The 15,611-nt window shown below is 41.2% G+C and overlaps 1 protein-coding gene across 2 annotated transcripts in view; it reads left to right on the plus strand.

The window, feature by feature from the left end:
- The window catches only part of etv6 (ETS variant transcription factor 6), a 30,615-nt gene that overhangs the window by 3,624 nt on the left and 11,380 nt on the right, over window positions 1-15,611 (plus strand). Inside the window, exon 2 of one of the 2 annotated variants that reach the window (XM_084909100.1) lies at window positions 471-600. In XM_084909100.1, coding sequence (XP_084765226.1) covers window positions 471-600 — 130 coding nt within the window. The remainder of the gene's footprint in view (window positions 1-470; window positions 601-15,611) is intronic. The other variant, XM_084909101.1, reaches the window with a different exon arrangement.

Raw genomic sequence — 15,611 nt, forward strand, 5'->3', positions numbered from 1 at the left:
TTTAAAATCCAAAAAGCTGTCATTGTTCAAATATGTGCCATTTTTAACTGTTTCTGAATCTTTAATCCATGAAAAACCACATAGATGAGTCAGTTTGTCTTTAAACAGAAAACATGATTTCTGATGTAAATCCACTGTGGTCGTTGACAACCAAGAGCAGGAGAGTCTGTGGTCAACATCTTGTCCGTCAGTGTATTGCTTAGTTTAGGACCTTAACTCAGTCCAGTGCAGCACATGTCCTAAAGCATGCATGGCATTCTGGGTATTTGGATGTCCAGAAAGTGACTTCACAGCTCAACTGGCCTGAGCATCAGTTTATCAGGCGCACAGTCTCCTCTGTGTACCGAGGCTAGCCGTTAGTGTGGGTGCACGGCGAGGTGAGGCGAGTCGGCGTGGTGCTGTTTGGGTTCAGGGCCGGTGCATCGCAGAGCTTTGTGAGCCATGCTTTGTGTCTCTGTGTCTATTCATAGCAGGAGAGGAGCTCTTTCAGTCCTTCCGCGAACCCGCTGCCAAACTCTACTTCCTCCCCCGTCCATGCTCCCGCCGCGAGGCCAGCCAGCCGAATGGAGGACGAGCCTGCCAGGCTGCCTGCGCACCTGCGTGAGTCACACTCTCTTGCTTACACACACAAACACACACACACAAAAGGATGACCAGTCACTCCCACATGCATCGATCAGCCGGTCATTTGAACAGGACAGATTGATTTTTGTCAGTGTTTTTGGTATCTTGCTCTGGAAATGTTTCCGCTTGGTCCCAAGTGATGATCTGGGAAACCAGATCTGAAGTTGTCCTCATAATTTGTTCAAAAATCCCTTGTCAAGGTGAGCTTTTTTCTCTCTCTCTCTCCTGCTGAAACAGTTTTAACTTCTGGAGGTGATGGCATCGGAGAGTTTAGGTCAGCAAGCAGAAGTAATGGACTATCAAAGTGAGGACATGAATAAATAAAAATAGTTAAAACTCATCACATCCAGTCAGGGCAGCACACTCGCTATTATCACTGCATGAGTGCTGAGCTGGTCATGCTGTGTCTCTTAGCTGGGAGGCGTTGAAGCAGATCTGGGGTCAGGCTTTTAATCACACATGCTTCCACTGGAGCACAGCTGACTGACCTTCTGCACTGCAATAACAGCTACAGACAATATGGATCAGAGAACATACAATACAAGGAACCGTGTTTAAATTAAGTCTGTTCAATACACAAGATCCTTACTTTACATGTTCCCTGGTCATTGAATTAGAGGAGTTCTTAAACATCTTTAAACGCAACATCCAAATAATAGGGGTGCAACAATACACAAAATTCACGGTTCGGTTTGATACTTTGGTGTCACGGTTCGATATTTTTTTCGATACAAAAAAAACTGTTCATGCCTTTTTAATTTATCATTTATTAAAATTATAAATATATATTTTAACTCAAAAGTACAGTTTTTAAATTTAACGTTGCTGAAACAACAAAGTAATAAAAAAAATAAATATATCTGATTGAGGAATCCCTCATCTTTGGAAAAGAGAGTTTATTACAGAGAAATGTCTCTTTCCAAAATAAAAGCTATACTATACGCTTCTTCTGGGCTATATTCTCAGCAGCATATTAAACATATCAGGTCCCCATAAGGAGAATTGTGTGCTAACGGCTGTGGGTAAAGCTTGTAGCATGCGTGCTTGTTGTTTTTGTCTGCTTCCACTTGTCTTTGCACTAGGATGATGTCGGCGTAAATGTGCAGTCATATTCGTTGTGTTCCCACTAGTGCTGTCAGCGTTAATCTGAAATGACGTTAACGCCACAACACGGCAAATCTCTGTTAACGAGCTACCGCGGATCGCCCCGTGCGTGGGGCTGGACGGCGTCAACACGTTAACGAGCTAACTGTGCTAACACACTAGTTCCCACCAATGTAATTGAGCATTGCGTGGCACATCCAACATACTGTTTTACTTTAGTCCATGACGCGCTTACCTTCAGGGTCATACGTCACATTAAAACCAAAATAGTTCCAAACGCCAGATCTGAATGAGGGTGGGGGAGGTTCAATTTGCCATGTTGCAACGAGAGCTTAACTTCTGTCTCGCTAGCTTGCCCTGCGCTCAGTGAATCTGCGTTCGACTACTCCGCCTAGGCTGCACTGTCGAGCGCAGATCCACTGAGCGCTCAACACAGACAGCATCATCAGAAGGAAAGTTGATAAAATAAATTAAAATGTTTGTATTGTTCGATACATATGCGTACCGAACCGAAAGCACTGTATCGAACGGTTCAATATCGATACGAGTATTGTTGCACCCCTACCAAATAAGTCCTTGGTCACCAAGTGGCTTAAGGATGAAGTGTTTACTAATATGAAAACATTTAGTTATTTAATTATCTTAAAAAACTGTGCACGCTCACAGGTGGCCAATCTACTCCTTTAAAATGAGGAGATTAGACATATAAGACATCTCTATAAAGGGATTACAAACCTTTGGTTAGCTAGCTTTATAGATGGTATGCTGGATATCAGGAAGTTTTCCTGTGTTAGCAAGTAAGATAACTAACACTAGCTAACATTATATTACAGGGGGCAGTTAGCCAGCTAGTCTTTCACGTTCAAGTTAGCTTTGTTGCATTTATGCCAATACTTAGCCGATCTCTGAGTTGTACAAGATACACAATGTTCAGTTATTAATAATGATGTTATCATTATTGATTTGGCCGATGCTAGTTCTCCCGCAGTGTATGAGCACGTGTGCAAAAGGTGTCATTCAATAACTTAAAATGAGGTTGTTGAAAGAAAACTTCTGTAACTTAACTTTGCTAGCTCTATGGTTATGTTGGCACAACCATATCTGCTCTTCTATACCCTGCAGCTTGTTGTGTGTAATGTTGGCAAACTTACATTTCTTATAATTTTGATTATTGCTAATCAAAATAGGCAGCATAGAAGGTTTTTGGTACCAGAACATTCTGTTTCTGCTTCTGTTTGTATCCAGCAGTATTGATCAGCCGTATCAGAGTGTGCTTTGGCTGCAAAGGCAGAAATGCTAATCTAAAAAAACAGTTTCTTTAATCTGATCATCATTTATCTTTTTATTCATTTTTTTTTTAATATTCGTAGACTATAAACAGTTTCTTGTCACAAAATTCTAAGTCTTAGTCTGAATATGAGTTAAACAGTAAGCCCTGAAACACTGGCTGTAGCCCGGGGTCACTGTTAAACATGTGTCCTCCAGAGCAGACTGGGAACTAATCTAAAAAGAATAACTTGGACTACATCATTCGGTTGTAGCAATTAAGCTTCCAGACTGCGAGTATGCAAGATACAGTCCTGAAACTCTAAAGGTGTGTTTCTGAGGTGACGATGGGTCCGGTTTGAGCCACAGTACTAACATGCTGACAGCCACTGCAGATGGCTCTCGTGGTCTCTGGACACCCTTTATCAGCATTTATCACTGTATCACTGAATGGTGAGGAAAGGTTATTTTGACACAAATACAAAAGGGATATCAGAACATTTTGACATGGACATGTCGTGCAGTATCGTGGATGACTCAGTCACAATTCAAAACAGGAAAAGCAGGATTCTGTTATTTGAAAAAAAGTTTTTCTCTTCAGTTTTTTTTCTGATTGTAAGACTTTGCATTTATTGTGATACTTTAAATGTAAAGTAGACTGAATGTGAACATATCTGTGAGATATGAGTCAGGCGGCGTTTTTGTGGAAGCATTAATTTTTGAAAAATCATTTGGGTGTCTTTCCTTCTCTCTGTTCGTATCAGTTGAAAACAGTTGAAGAGCTTCCATCTACCTTACATGGTCAGCATTGACACAGCCTAGTCTTTCCAGAGCCGTGACGTGAAGGGCAAGGTGAAAGTGACTAGCCGGCTTTAGTTGAACCAGCAAAGGAGAAAGTCTGATGAAATATATTTGGGAACAACTTGGTGAAGCAACTGGGTGACATTCACAGTTTTACTGGACTTGAGTTTGGTTGCATCTGCTCATTCATTGCTTACCCAATCATAGAGGGGGCGGGGTTGGAGCTGTGCCAAGAGATAGGCTAACAGTTCAAAGACTAACCCTGAATTGCTTCATTGGTGCACATGTCAATATTTAACCAGTTAGTTTTTCTCTAGCCGGTGTGAAGTTCAGGACTCTTGGCGGGGCGTTAGGCTGGGTGTCAGGCTGAAGCTGGATGAGATGCACAGGAAATTCCCTCAGCCCACTTCCTCTTTTGTATTGTTGCAGAAAAAGGAAGAACGCTCAACAGGTCCGCATTGGGTTTCCTGTCGAGTAAACTGATGGGTCACTTCACATCCGCAGGCATGTGGAAGTCGAACTCTGTTTTAATCAGATGTCAAGCACAGTTGCTCACGCAGACTCAGACATCTGCAGGTCGTCTTTCATTTTTTCTTCTGCAGTGTTTAGTTTATGTCTGCTGCTAAAGGGGATCCACTCTCCTCTTTCAGACAGCCAGCCACACGTCTTTGTCACGGCTCACAAGGTCTAAAACACCTCTGCTCGTCCTTTCTCTTCCTTGCTATATAAACACACGTGCTGGAAAACAAGTCATCCATTAACCCCCGCACTCAGAGGGAGATTTATTCTGACGGTGGGGGGAGGAGGGGTGAAGAGGGAAGGAAGAGCGAGAAGAAGAAGGAGGAGGAGGAGGAGAGAGCGGAGGAGGAGAGGGGAAAAAAGACAGAAAGAAAAAGAATGAGGGAGGAAATTGCAGTGTGGGCAGAAATCCGCCTTCTCCATTTCCTGGGGAGGAAGTGGATTAGATCGGGGAGAGTTGCAGCCTGCTCCTCACACTAAAGAATGCTACTAAGCTCAATTTTTAACCCTTTCTGTCAGACATCACTGCAGTACACTGTAAACTCTAACACAGTGTGTTTAAATTGTTACCAAATGCAGTATGTTAAAACATTGTCTATGTCAGTGAATGAATTTTATTCATTATGAAGACATTTTTGGGCCAAAAAACATCAAGTTGTAAATACATGCTGGCATAATATAAAAAGAAATGTATGTAAAGACACAACACACATCTGGAGTAAAACAAACTAAATAAAGGGATTTAAAAAAAAGCAATTAATATTTACTGGAGATGCACTCATCTTTGGATTATAAAGTCTGCATAACATGTTTAATGACATGTTTTGTGACATCATATAAAGCAGTCAGGTTTAGTTTTGAAATGCTAACAGGTTTGATGTGATAAAATATGTGAATAAGCAGAATTTAAATGTAGAAAATAAATACTATGAAAATAAAATATTTGAAAATATTTAAAGTCAAAACACTTTGAAGCTTCTTTCAGTTGGTAGGTTTGACCTAATCATAGCGTGTATATAAAAGATTGATGTGGCTATCATGATGTCATTCCTTGTTATTTGAACCACTACTTTGAAACTTAAATCTTAAATCTTTTTTGCACCCTTGAGTGACCATATATAGATAAAAGCCTGCAGTACTGCTATTATCTAATGCTAGTAAGCTTAATTAGCAAGTCATAGGCTAATTAATGCTAAAAGTCACTCCAATAAATAAATTCACTCATTAAAACTAAAACACAAAGTTTTTGGACTGGCTGCTGGTATTGCACAGCAAGCTGTGTGATATCATATATTTCATTTAAAAGAAGTGAAAGAAGATTACTCATGGAGACAAAAAAACCCTAAACTTTTTATATTAAGCCATAGACATTATTATTATTGAATTATTTACTCTCTTAATTTTGTGTATTTCAATTGGTGCTGTACAAACACTGACTCGTATTTGAAGCCAGTCTCAAGTGACCTTTAGAATAACTGCCATTGAGACAACATAGAGCCTTAGTGATACACACATAGTCTTTGACCAAGCTTAAAGGTGCTTTTCATTGGTTTTCTTGCTGATAATTAGATGGGAAAATCAGACCTCTCATGTCCATCTTTTCAATATACAACTTTAGCTAGGAACTAATTAGCTTAACTTAACGCTCTAAACAGAGGAAAAGTAGTTTGTTTAGATCTCAAAGTTAACAAAATCTATTTATCTGCAACTCTAAACCTCGCTAATCAACACGCTCCATCTTGTTTGTCTTTGTAGCTTCCTGAATTATGCAAAGGTTGCCTGGTAACCACTTGTTGGCAACATGATTTCTGGAAGTTATTGTACCCACCTAGCTGCCAATAAAACTCCAACCTGTGTTTTTGCGAACAAGGATGTGACTGAGCTGGTAGGTGCCTTTGTTGCCACGGACAAAATTAAGCTAGCTGTTTCCCCCATATTTCGAATTTGTATGCTATGCTAAGATAATCTTCTACCTTTAGCTTTGAAAATGCCACACAGACATGAGAATTATACCAGTACAAAGTGTGTGATTCTCAAACCATAAAACCGTTACAATATTCCTTTTGTGGTGTTTGTGAGTTTTTTATTTTATTTTTGAAGACTTTACATACAAAAACACATTACGCCTACAGGAGCTGCTTAGATTTTGAAACCCATGCCATGAAGCTCCCAGTGCACATTGTTTGTGCTGATATTCATTTCAGAGGAAGTTTGGAGCTCTGTAGTTATTTAGTCAGCAAAGCTTTGACAACTTTTATGCACTATGTGCTTCAGTACCCAGGTGTATAACTTTGGTCTGGCACCTTATTGCTGTGGTTGCTAAATCCACTATAACGCTGCAGTACCACTTTCACCTGCTCCTGGAATATCTAGGAGGGGAGAAGTTTCATGAACTGACTTGTTACAGCGGGGTATCCTATTACAATGCCATGCTGAAATTCACGACGCACCCTTTCACTAATATTAGTAAAGGCAGATTGATTGGCTAGGTGCTTGATTTTGTACACCTGTGGACAAGGGACTAAAACATCTTTAAAGATTATGAGGTGTGACCCAATACTTTTACCCATATTGCGTATCCTATATAGTGGCATTAGTTATAAGGAAAAAAGTTATACTGTGTACATTTCAAATGGAAAAAACTGGGTGAATTTGTTCATCAAAAGCCCAGCTAAAGCTTGAATAATTATGCAATGTAAAGTCCAGAAGTAAAAGCTTGTAACAAGTGTGAGTATAGGCTGACTGACGAACTTATGGCTCAGCAGTGGTTGCACATGGGTAGTCCATTGGGACCTTTGGACAACAGAAGCTACAGATAGCGTCTGTTGTCAGAAGTGGGCAATGTCAGAAATATGTAGCACAACTGGTCTGTGGGCTATTCATGTTTGTGCTGTTGTCAGTCCGTCAGCCAGCTGCAGAGAACAGTGAAGTTATAACATACGAACACAAAGTTCTATGCTTTTTGAGTTGTACTTCCTGGTCTTTGATGTATTTTTCATATTTCTTCCATTCCTGGTAATCTTTGCCGTTGCTCCCTATGCCTATTCCAAATTGTCGTCCAATCAGCATTTGACCAGTGCATAACATCACTGAACAACGCTCAGTACTGCACAGAAACACGTTTGCGTTGGTTGAAACCCTGCTACAGTTTTTCAGTAAATTGTTGAAACAGACATGCTTTGTTGGAGCATGTGTCAATTAAATGCTTGGACTTTGCTTTGAGAAGACATAAATTGACTCGATTCTTTTTTGGCTTTAAAACAAGCCATTAAAAGAATAATGCAGCAGTATTAGTCTGTCAGTAGACAAATGTGCAGCTTTAAACAGCTAGCGGAGGAGTGCCGTCAACCATCCATGTCCTTTTGTTTTCTTTAGTTTGTGTGAAAGGCAAGACAAGTTGTAAAAGAACACGCACGCACGCACACACGCACACACGCACACACGCACAAGCGTAATGAATCCATGCAGATGCAGATGCTAACTGATGAACTAAATTTGTTTGGTTTTTAATTCAATCGCAACCCAGGCAGTATCGGCCAACATGGCGCCTACATACTCTGAGAATGACGCAAATGAGGGTCTAGTCACTGAGATAACAGTGAATTATTTAAAGGTCTGTGACACACGCCGATTATTTTTATTTATTTATTTTATTTTTTACAACAAACACTAAATACAAAAGAGCTCTGGCTGCGACAGTAGAAATATCTTCCCCGATGATTAAAAAAACCCTCTATGTCCATGGAAACAAGACTGGCTGGTTTCCTTGGTGTGTGTGTGTGTGTGTGTGTGTGTGTGTGTGTGTGTGTGTGTGTGTGTGTGTGTGTGTGTGTGTGTGCTCACAGCTGGGTTTGCACTATGCGTGCTTGTAAGAGTGGGTGGATGAGTGTGAGTGAATCTTGTGTCTTTGTGCAAAGCTTGCCAGAGGTAGTGTAGGTGTATACTGTGTGTGTGTGTGTGTGTGTATGTGTGTGTGTGAGGGGGGACGCGTGTGTATGACTAAGTGTATGTGTTTGTGTGTGTTACCATGCATGACTGCAATCCCCCACAAGCTTCCTTTGGTCTCTCTCTCACTTTGTGGTATATTACCCATTTTACTGCTGTGGGGAAATTGGTGTCACAAAGTGTGTGTGTGTGTGTGTCTGCGTGTGCGTGCATGTGTGTTTGGTCTTTCTGAGGGGAAATTTCCTGCCCCTGGAAGCAGCTCTTGTCCTCAGGAATTTCCTGAGTGGGCAGACGGCGCTTCCTGAATAAATGTTGTTGTTGATGGTGTGTGTGTGTGTGTGTGTGTGTGTGTGTGTGTGTGTGTGTGTGTGTGTGTGTGTGTGTGTGTGTGTGTGTGTGTGTGTTTTAACTCCTCTCTTTTCTTTTCTGAAAGGGAAACTGTTTTCACATGCCAGCGAGTGAGCTGAGCGCAGCCCCCTGCTCTTCCTGTCCGCGACACACTCCACATGGCGTTTCTAACAAGACGATAGTGGTGGTGGGCTTTCTTTACTCGAAACATCATGAACACACACGTTTTACACACCGATTGTGTGTTAATCTCAGCTGCAAATAGCCCACGTGACTCGAATGCATTTCCTCTGGATAAATGTCCAGTTAATGAAATTCCTTCCATGTGCTTTTATTAACGCTGTGTTTGGGAGATACTTCCTGCCAAACACGACGTGATTGGGCTCTTTTGAAATGTTGAGCATGGCCATGACCTATTGACCTTGATGACTTGTGATTTTTAAAAGGAAACTTTGCAGAGTTGATATTTAAAAAAAAAAAAAAGAAGAATTCTTTTGAATACAGACTAGTTTAGCTTATTTCCTTTATTCACCTGGATCCCAATTTTATTATACTGCACCTTAGTGGCATTTCATCCCGTCAGCTCTTCCCTAACAGCTGGCTTGCTGAGCAATGCTGGTCTTTGATACCATTAAGTTCAAGGAGCAGGTTTCTTACTGTCAGAAGAACAATTTTGGAGTCATTTTTGACCCAAAATGTATTCGACCCTTGTATTATAAAGGCAACACAAGCTATTAAGTATAAATTAGCATCTAAGTATTACTAATAGGTGAAAATAGTTAAAATCTTTTACCACATGTGACTAGACTGGGGCAAGGTGTTGATAAGAATTTGGTACTTAAACTTTGGAATTATTAAATTTTGGAACAAAAGTAATGGAAACTGTTGATTAAAAAAAAAAAAAAAAATTACCACCAAACAATTCCTGGAACAATTCCAGGGTTTTCTTGGCTCAAAATGTGTTTTTGAGGCGTGATTATACACCTACACATGATGGGTCTGCAAAGACTTCTTGCAACTTTTATTGAAAATAACTCCGTCATCTCGTTGCTGTTTGGTCGAAGCCGCAGGGATCCAGTGGAGATGCAGCAAAGTTGTGCAAAAGAGACGCAGGTTTGCGATCCCTGATTCACATGCTTGTTCAGAGAGGGCATATGTCTGTATAGGTTCTCAGTTATCATGGTAGTCTTAATACATTGAAAAAAAGGCGACTTTTTTTTGGAGTTGACATTTCATGTCTCAGCAAAAAGGCTAAGAGGTGAGCTGTCTTCAAAAAAACTTCCATTGGCCTTCTTTTCTAGCTCTTAACACTTCAGAGAGGACCTTGTCCCTGGGGTTGAGCAGACTCCAAGGCTACAGTATTGAGTCTTATAACGGCCCCTCATGTAGTGAGTTGGCCCCTATAAACATAACCAGGCTCCTAGAAACTCACCTAGGTAGCAAGGACTACTGTTGGTGCAGTCTCTAAGACTATGGAGTGAGTTCATCAGTGGAATGAGAGCCTACTTGGAAAGGCAGCCGTTGCTCTGTTTTGTTTGTCACAAAGAAGAAAAGCATGCACACACCTACCAGGGAACACCCGCGTGGACATATATGCACCTTGCTCGAGGACAATAAACGCTTTTCCCCCACCTTTGTGTAGTGTTGGCACAGGTTTCCTGCTTTTTGTGTTTTACCAGTACTTACAAAAAAAAAAAACCACAGTGGAGGATGGAAACAGCAATAAACCCTAATGATTCGACAGATTTCAACTGTCACTAAAACTCATTAAGCTTTGCAGTGTGGAAAAAGACAAATTGCTCCAGATTAAATCAGTCAACATTAACGGTCACACAAAATGTAATCTGTGACTGGCCCTGTGTAGTTTGAGCTTTAACTCTGTCATTACTGAAACTGCTTTCAGGAGCGACAGACTTGATGCAAACGACTCTGAGGTTTCGCAAATAGACACTGTCTCATTTTAAAAGAAGAAGAAGGTATGCACTTTGCATTAGATATGATGGCACGGATAAATACTGCCCTCCCATTCTCCACATGCAAAGAAGAACAGGAGTAGTGTGCTTACAGGGTGTGTATGTGTTTCAGACAAGCATGAGCCTTTTGATTTAGTTAACAAACGTCTTTGAAGCTCCTGCATTTTCAAAAAAAAAAAAAAGAAAAGAAAAGGAGGGAGAGGGGAGGGAAAAAATTGGCTTCTGAACAAAAGGAAGAGTGGCAGTTGACGTTGAATTCAGGAACTAGCCTACAAGAGCCGGCTTGCTCCTGTGCTTAACAACAAACTATCAAAAACAGGCCGCGCTACTTCCTGGCCATAAAAAGTTTAAGTGTGATTGATGATCTGTTTTATGTTTGTTTTGACTGGATGAAGTCCAGTTTTGCTGGACGGGGACAGGCTTGTGCATGCTGGAGGAGGAAGCAGAGGATGAATATGAGAGGTGGTGGGGGTTGGTTCTCCTGGCTGAAAAGTAAAAGTGTGTGTGTGTTTGTGTGTGTGTTCGTTTGGAGGTGGATTTTTCCCTGCCGCACCCACTTGACAGGGAATTGATGTACGGTGCAGAAAGTGAGGGGGTGATGCAGTGTGTGTGTGTGTGTGTGTGTGTGAGAGAGGAGTAACTGAGAAAACGTGTCACTTCTATCCACATGTCCCTGAGTCAGGGTGTCAGGAGGTCACAACTAACCCGCCTCCTCCTTCCTCCTCCTCCACTGTCTGGAGAAAGAAAACCTTTCCTCCATTGAGATAGCAAAACCAATATCCGCCTACTTCTTCTTTGAGAGAAAAGACAAACATTTACTGAAGAACTGAGTGACTAAGGAGCTCTGAGTTTAAGAGCAAAGTCCCAGCCTTACTGATGCGGTTGTATGTTCTTTTGTTGTTTATTTAGTTATAGTTCATCCAGGTCAGGCCAAGCTGAAATTCTCAGTCTGAGAAGTGTGTGTATCAGTTGTGTATTTTTGTATATATCTAGACTGTTGAAAGTCTGGAGTTTCTGACAGAAAATAATATCTGACCTGACTTTCAGATCCTACTATGACTCAAAATATAGCATGTAAGCAATTTGGTTCCAGTTTTACAAATGAAGAGAAAGGAAACAGGTCCCTCCAAAATGTGATGATGCTCGAACATGACTAAACGCATTCAGTCAGCAGCTGTTTGTTAATTGTTTGGAATGAATGCATAAAACTTTTTAGAAAACCTTGGATCAATAAATAGCAACAGTTTTTTTTTTCTATTCTCTTATTTTTCCTCTAATGGAAATTTTAAGTGAAACTGATTCTGGCATTCTCATACAGAGACTTGTATCTAGCAACCAAACTAGAAACGGCGAACACAAAATGTAACACAATAATGCTTCAAATTGAATTTAATTGTCCAAATATAATAACAGAAAGTGCTTGAAAATGCTAAACTTATGCAATGGATTTTCCTAAATGTGTTGTTGTTCTGTTCTATACAGTCATACCATGAATTTAACTACAGCATGTTTGTGTGTGAATGGTATTGCAATTTGTGTCCTATTTGGCGTAAGTTGTAACATTGTAATGTTTTACAATGTTACAAAAAAAATTGCAATAAGCTCATTAATTTCTCTTGCAGTGGTAGATTGAAACAAAGTAAAGCTAGCTATCGCTGATCTGGTGCTCTAACACAGTACTTCTCCTCAGTAGGCTTTGGGCCAGTACTATAAAGCTGTAGTATTAAGTTTGACAAAGTTAAATTCTAATTTTAAGTAGAACTCTTCACAGTGGCAACACCCTTAACTCCGGGCAACAGCATGGTTGTATTTACAGTCAGTCGCAGAACGTGAATTCCCAAGTTAATAGTGGTATGCTACTATTCAGAGGTTTTACACTATAAGTAAATAGTAGTTATGTTGAAGTCATGGTGCTTGAGAAAGCTTGCTAACAAAACAACAGCCATTAATGACAAAATGATAATCCTTTAAAAGACAGCTTAAGTGGCACAGCTGTGGGACAGGGGTAACAATCTGAAGCTTTTTCTTTTTAGCTAGTCAAGAAGAAAAAAAGAGACGGTTGTCAAAGTTTTTAGCCAGGTGAGAAATCCATAAGCAGGAGAGGCAGAAGTGTGAGCGATGGTGAGACGCACGCAGCTGATCTGTGATTCTGGACGGGACTTTTTAGCTTCGCAGCAGGACGGACCTCATTAACTCGTCTGGCTGAGAGGGGAAGCTGAGGGCTTCTGTACCGCAACAACGAAACAAGATACCAGTGATCTCATCCTCCTCTTCCCTTCATTCATCCCAAGCGCTCGTGAGTTGCCTTGGCAACTTGTGAGCTCCGTGTGTGTATGTGTGCGTAGTGAACATTAGCGGGGGCCTGAGAAACCACTGAGTGAAAATTATGTGTCATCAGAGAGGATTAGGAGCCCACGGTTTAGTCGAGGGTTTGAGATCCTGCTGCTGTCGTGCTTGAGGGTTTTACTCAGTGTAAACGCAAGCATACGCTCTCATGAAGACTGTTAACCTGAGATGCAGTCGGCAAAGGCAGGCCAGCGACAAGGGGGGCTGGAATTGGTTTTCTTCCCGCAACAAATCTGTAAAAGATTCTCTGACAGAAAACAACCAAAAAGGACAAATTTATCGTCTCCAGATAGCGCGTGAAAGTATCGAAGGAACAGAATTTCAGGTTCAAAGGAGCTCTCTCTGTGTTCTCCTTCCACTTGCAGTCCATGCCATCCATTTTCCTTTCCACCTCTAAGTAAGCGAAGGATGTTTGTGTCTTAGCGTTTCCTGTCCTGTTTAGAATCAGTTCCTGTCTACATTACACGGATATGAGATGCAAAACAAGATCCTGAAAATGAAACTTGAATGTGAATCAGAAATTATCCGTGTTGAAAAAACATCAAAGTGTTCTTTTGTCAATTCAATAAGCATAGAAGACAGAAACATGAGAGACAATGATGACTGTGAATGATCTGCAGCTCGGAGAAGCTTTGGAAAACTAAACCAGAAACTGGTACAGTTAAAAACATCTCCAGTAAGACTCGATTAATGAATTGTTTGGCTCATATAAAATCCCTGCTTTGGTTATGTGAGCATTAATTTGGTAGGACCACCTTTCATTCATGTCCCAATTTTCTTATAAAGTCATTTTGGCTCGGCCTGTACTGCTCTGTTTAATACCGTTATGATACTTCTTGCCTTCTCTTTGATATACATAAGTCTTACTGTGAATTGACAACAGCTTTCATTAGTTACCTGGCCCCGTTTGTGTAATCCATCAGAATCAAATAACTTGTGTTGAATGAAATCCTGACTCTATGACATGGATAATGTCCCCCATAAAACCTAATGGGCATCTAAATAGGAAGTGATGACCTCAGAAATAATATGTAAATGTGGAACCAGTAGTACTTGACATGTAGGCTTTGACTTCATCCCCGAAGGGGGGAGAACCATTCACAGTCAGCTTGCTGAAGAGATGGCGTTGCAGCTTTAGATGTATGTTGCAGTGAGGGAATGCTATTTGACATGGACTGGCTGTAGTAGCTTGTTTGATTTACTTCATTTTGGTTACCTTCACAGTGGCACATATTTGGTGTTTCATACACTTTGCTGCTTTAGTTTGTATTGTTTCTTATACATTTTTATGATATAGGTTGATTGGTGTCAAAGACCTTTATTGGCAAATAAACCTATGTATCAAGTATATATGGTGTGGAGACTCCTTCTTCATAGCTTCTCAAACTCTGTGTGGCATTCTGGATTTTTGCTTTTGGGCCAAATCCCAGTCGATGGCTACTTCTTTTGTGTTCTAAGCTGATCAGTTTGTAGGCTTCTGCTCATCCTTTGCTCTTTAGGGATTGGTTATAGATCGTTAGTCCAATTTGGATCTCGGGGAGCTTCCTGGCCGTGTACCCAAATGTTAGTTGGATCATCTCTGAGCTACTTGCTGATTGCTTTTGCTTTGTAACATGGTGCTCCACCCTGCTGTAAAATGCACACAGTTTAAAGCTTGTCACAGACTTGTTGTAAGGACCTTTTTAGTCTGACCATGACCGTACATCCTCAGAAATCAGTACAGAGCAACGCAGAGCATGCATATGACTTTAGGACTGACTATGATGTCCGGCTCTGGGAGCTCCTTCTCATTAACTGCATCGTATCTGTTTCCTGTTTGCTTGGCCTTCTACTCTTATGTCTTTGTTTAGTCTTCTTGTTTTTGTAGTTTTATCTGCCTTATGTTTTTTTTTTCCTCTTCACCTTTTCACACACAATCCACTGCTGTTCTCTCTGCTCTTTCCTTTCTGTTTCCACTCTCCCTTTTTTTTTTCCATGCTGCTGCTGTCTGTTAATAAGCCTCCCGGCATTGCTCTCTAACCTTACCGCAGGAAGTTTCCTGTGCTGAAACAGAGCCCACGCTGGATTGCTTCCTGGCAAAGTGCGTTGTGGGATGCGTGTATTTGGGCCCCCTTCTTCCGTCTTCTCCTCCCTTCTGCTCCCTTTGCTGCTTCCTCCTTTGGGCTCTGTGCAGATGGCTGAGGCCGGCAGACCGGATCTCGGAGGGGTTTTGGCAGAGCAGCACCTCTCTCCGGCCCTGGAGAGAGCATACCACAGCCATGACCTCGTGACCTTGGCTGCACTGCTGCCCGCCTCGGCTTCACTGCTCTCACAAGCCAGCCACGAGGGACAAACTTACAGCTGGTGTATGCAATGCAGATGGCAGTCTGCTTCATTATTGATACGATGTCTGTGACATAGTATTTTAGTGGATTCTAGCTCCATCTCTGCTATGTTATCCATTACTAACAGTAATTTACAGTGGGAAGATATGATAGCATTTTACATCAGCTTCAGAGGACGAAAGTGACATATTCATTGTCACACATACTTCAGGCAATAGGAAATGTAGCCTCGCTAAGATTTCTGCTGTGGGCCAAGAAGCGGCTCCTATGAAAAACGCAGAGACCAAGTAAGAAAGCTCCTGTGTTTGTGAAACACCTGTATCCCATTCCCTGACACTTTCGTGGGATGCCCGTTGACAAG

The sequence above is a fragment of the Perissodus microlepis genome, chromosome 17, assembly GCF_051167445.1.
Source record: "Perissodus microlepis isolate ML-2025 ecotype Zambia chromosome 17, ASM5116744v1, whole genome shotgun sequence".
NCBI lineage: Eukaryota > Metazoa > Chordata > Actinopteri > Cichliformes > Cichlidae > Perissodus > Perissodus microlepis.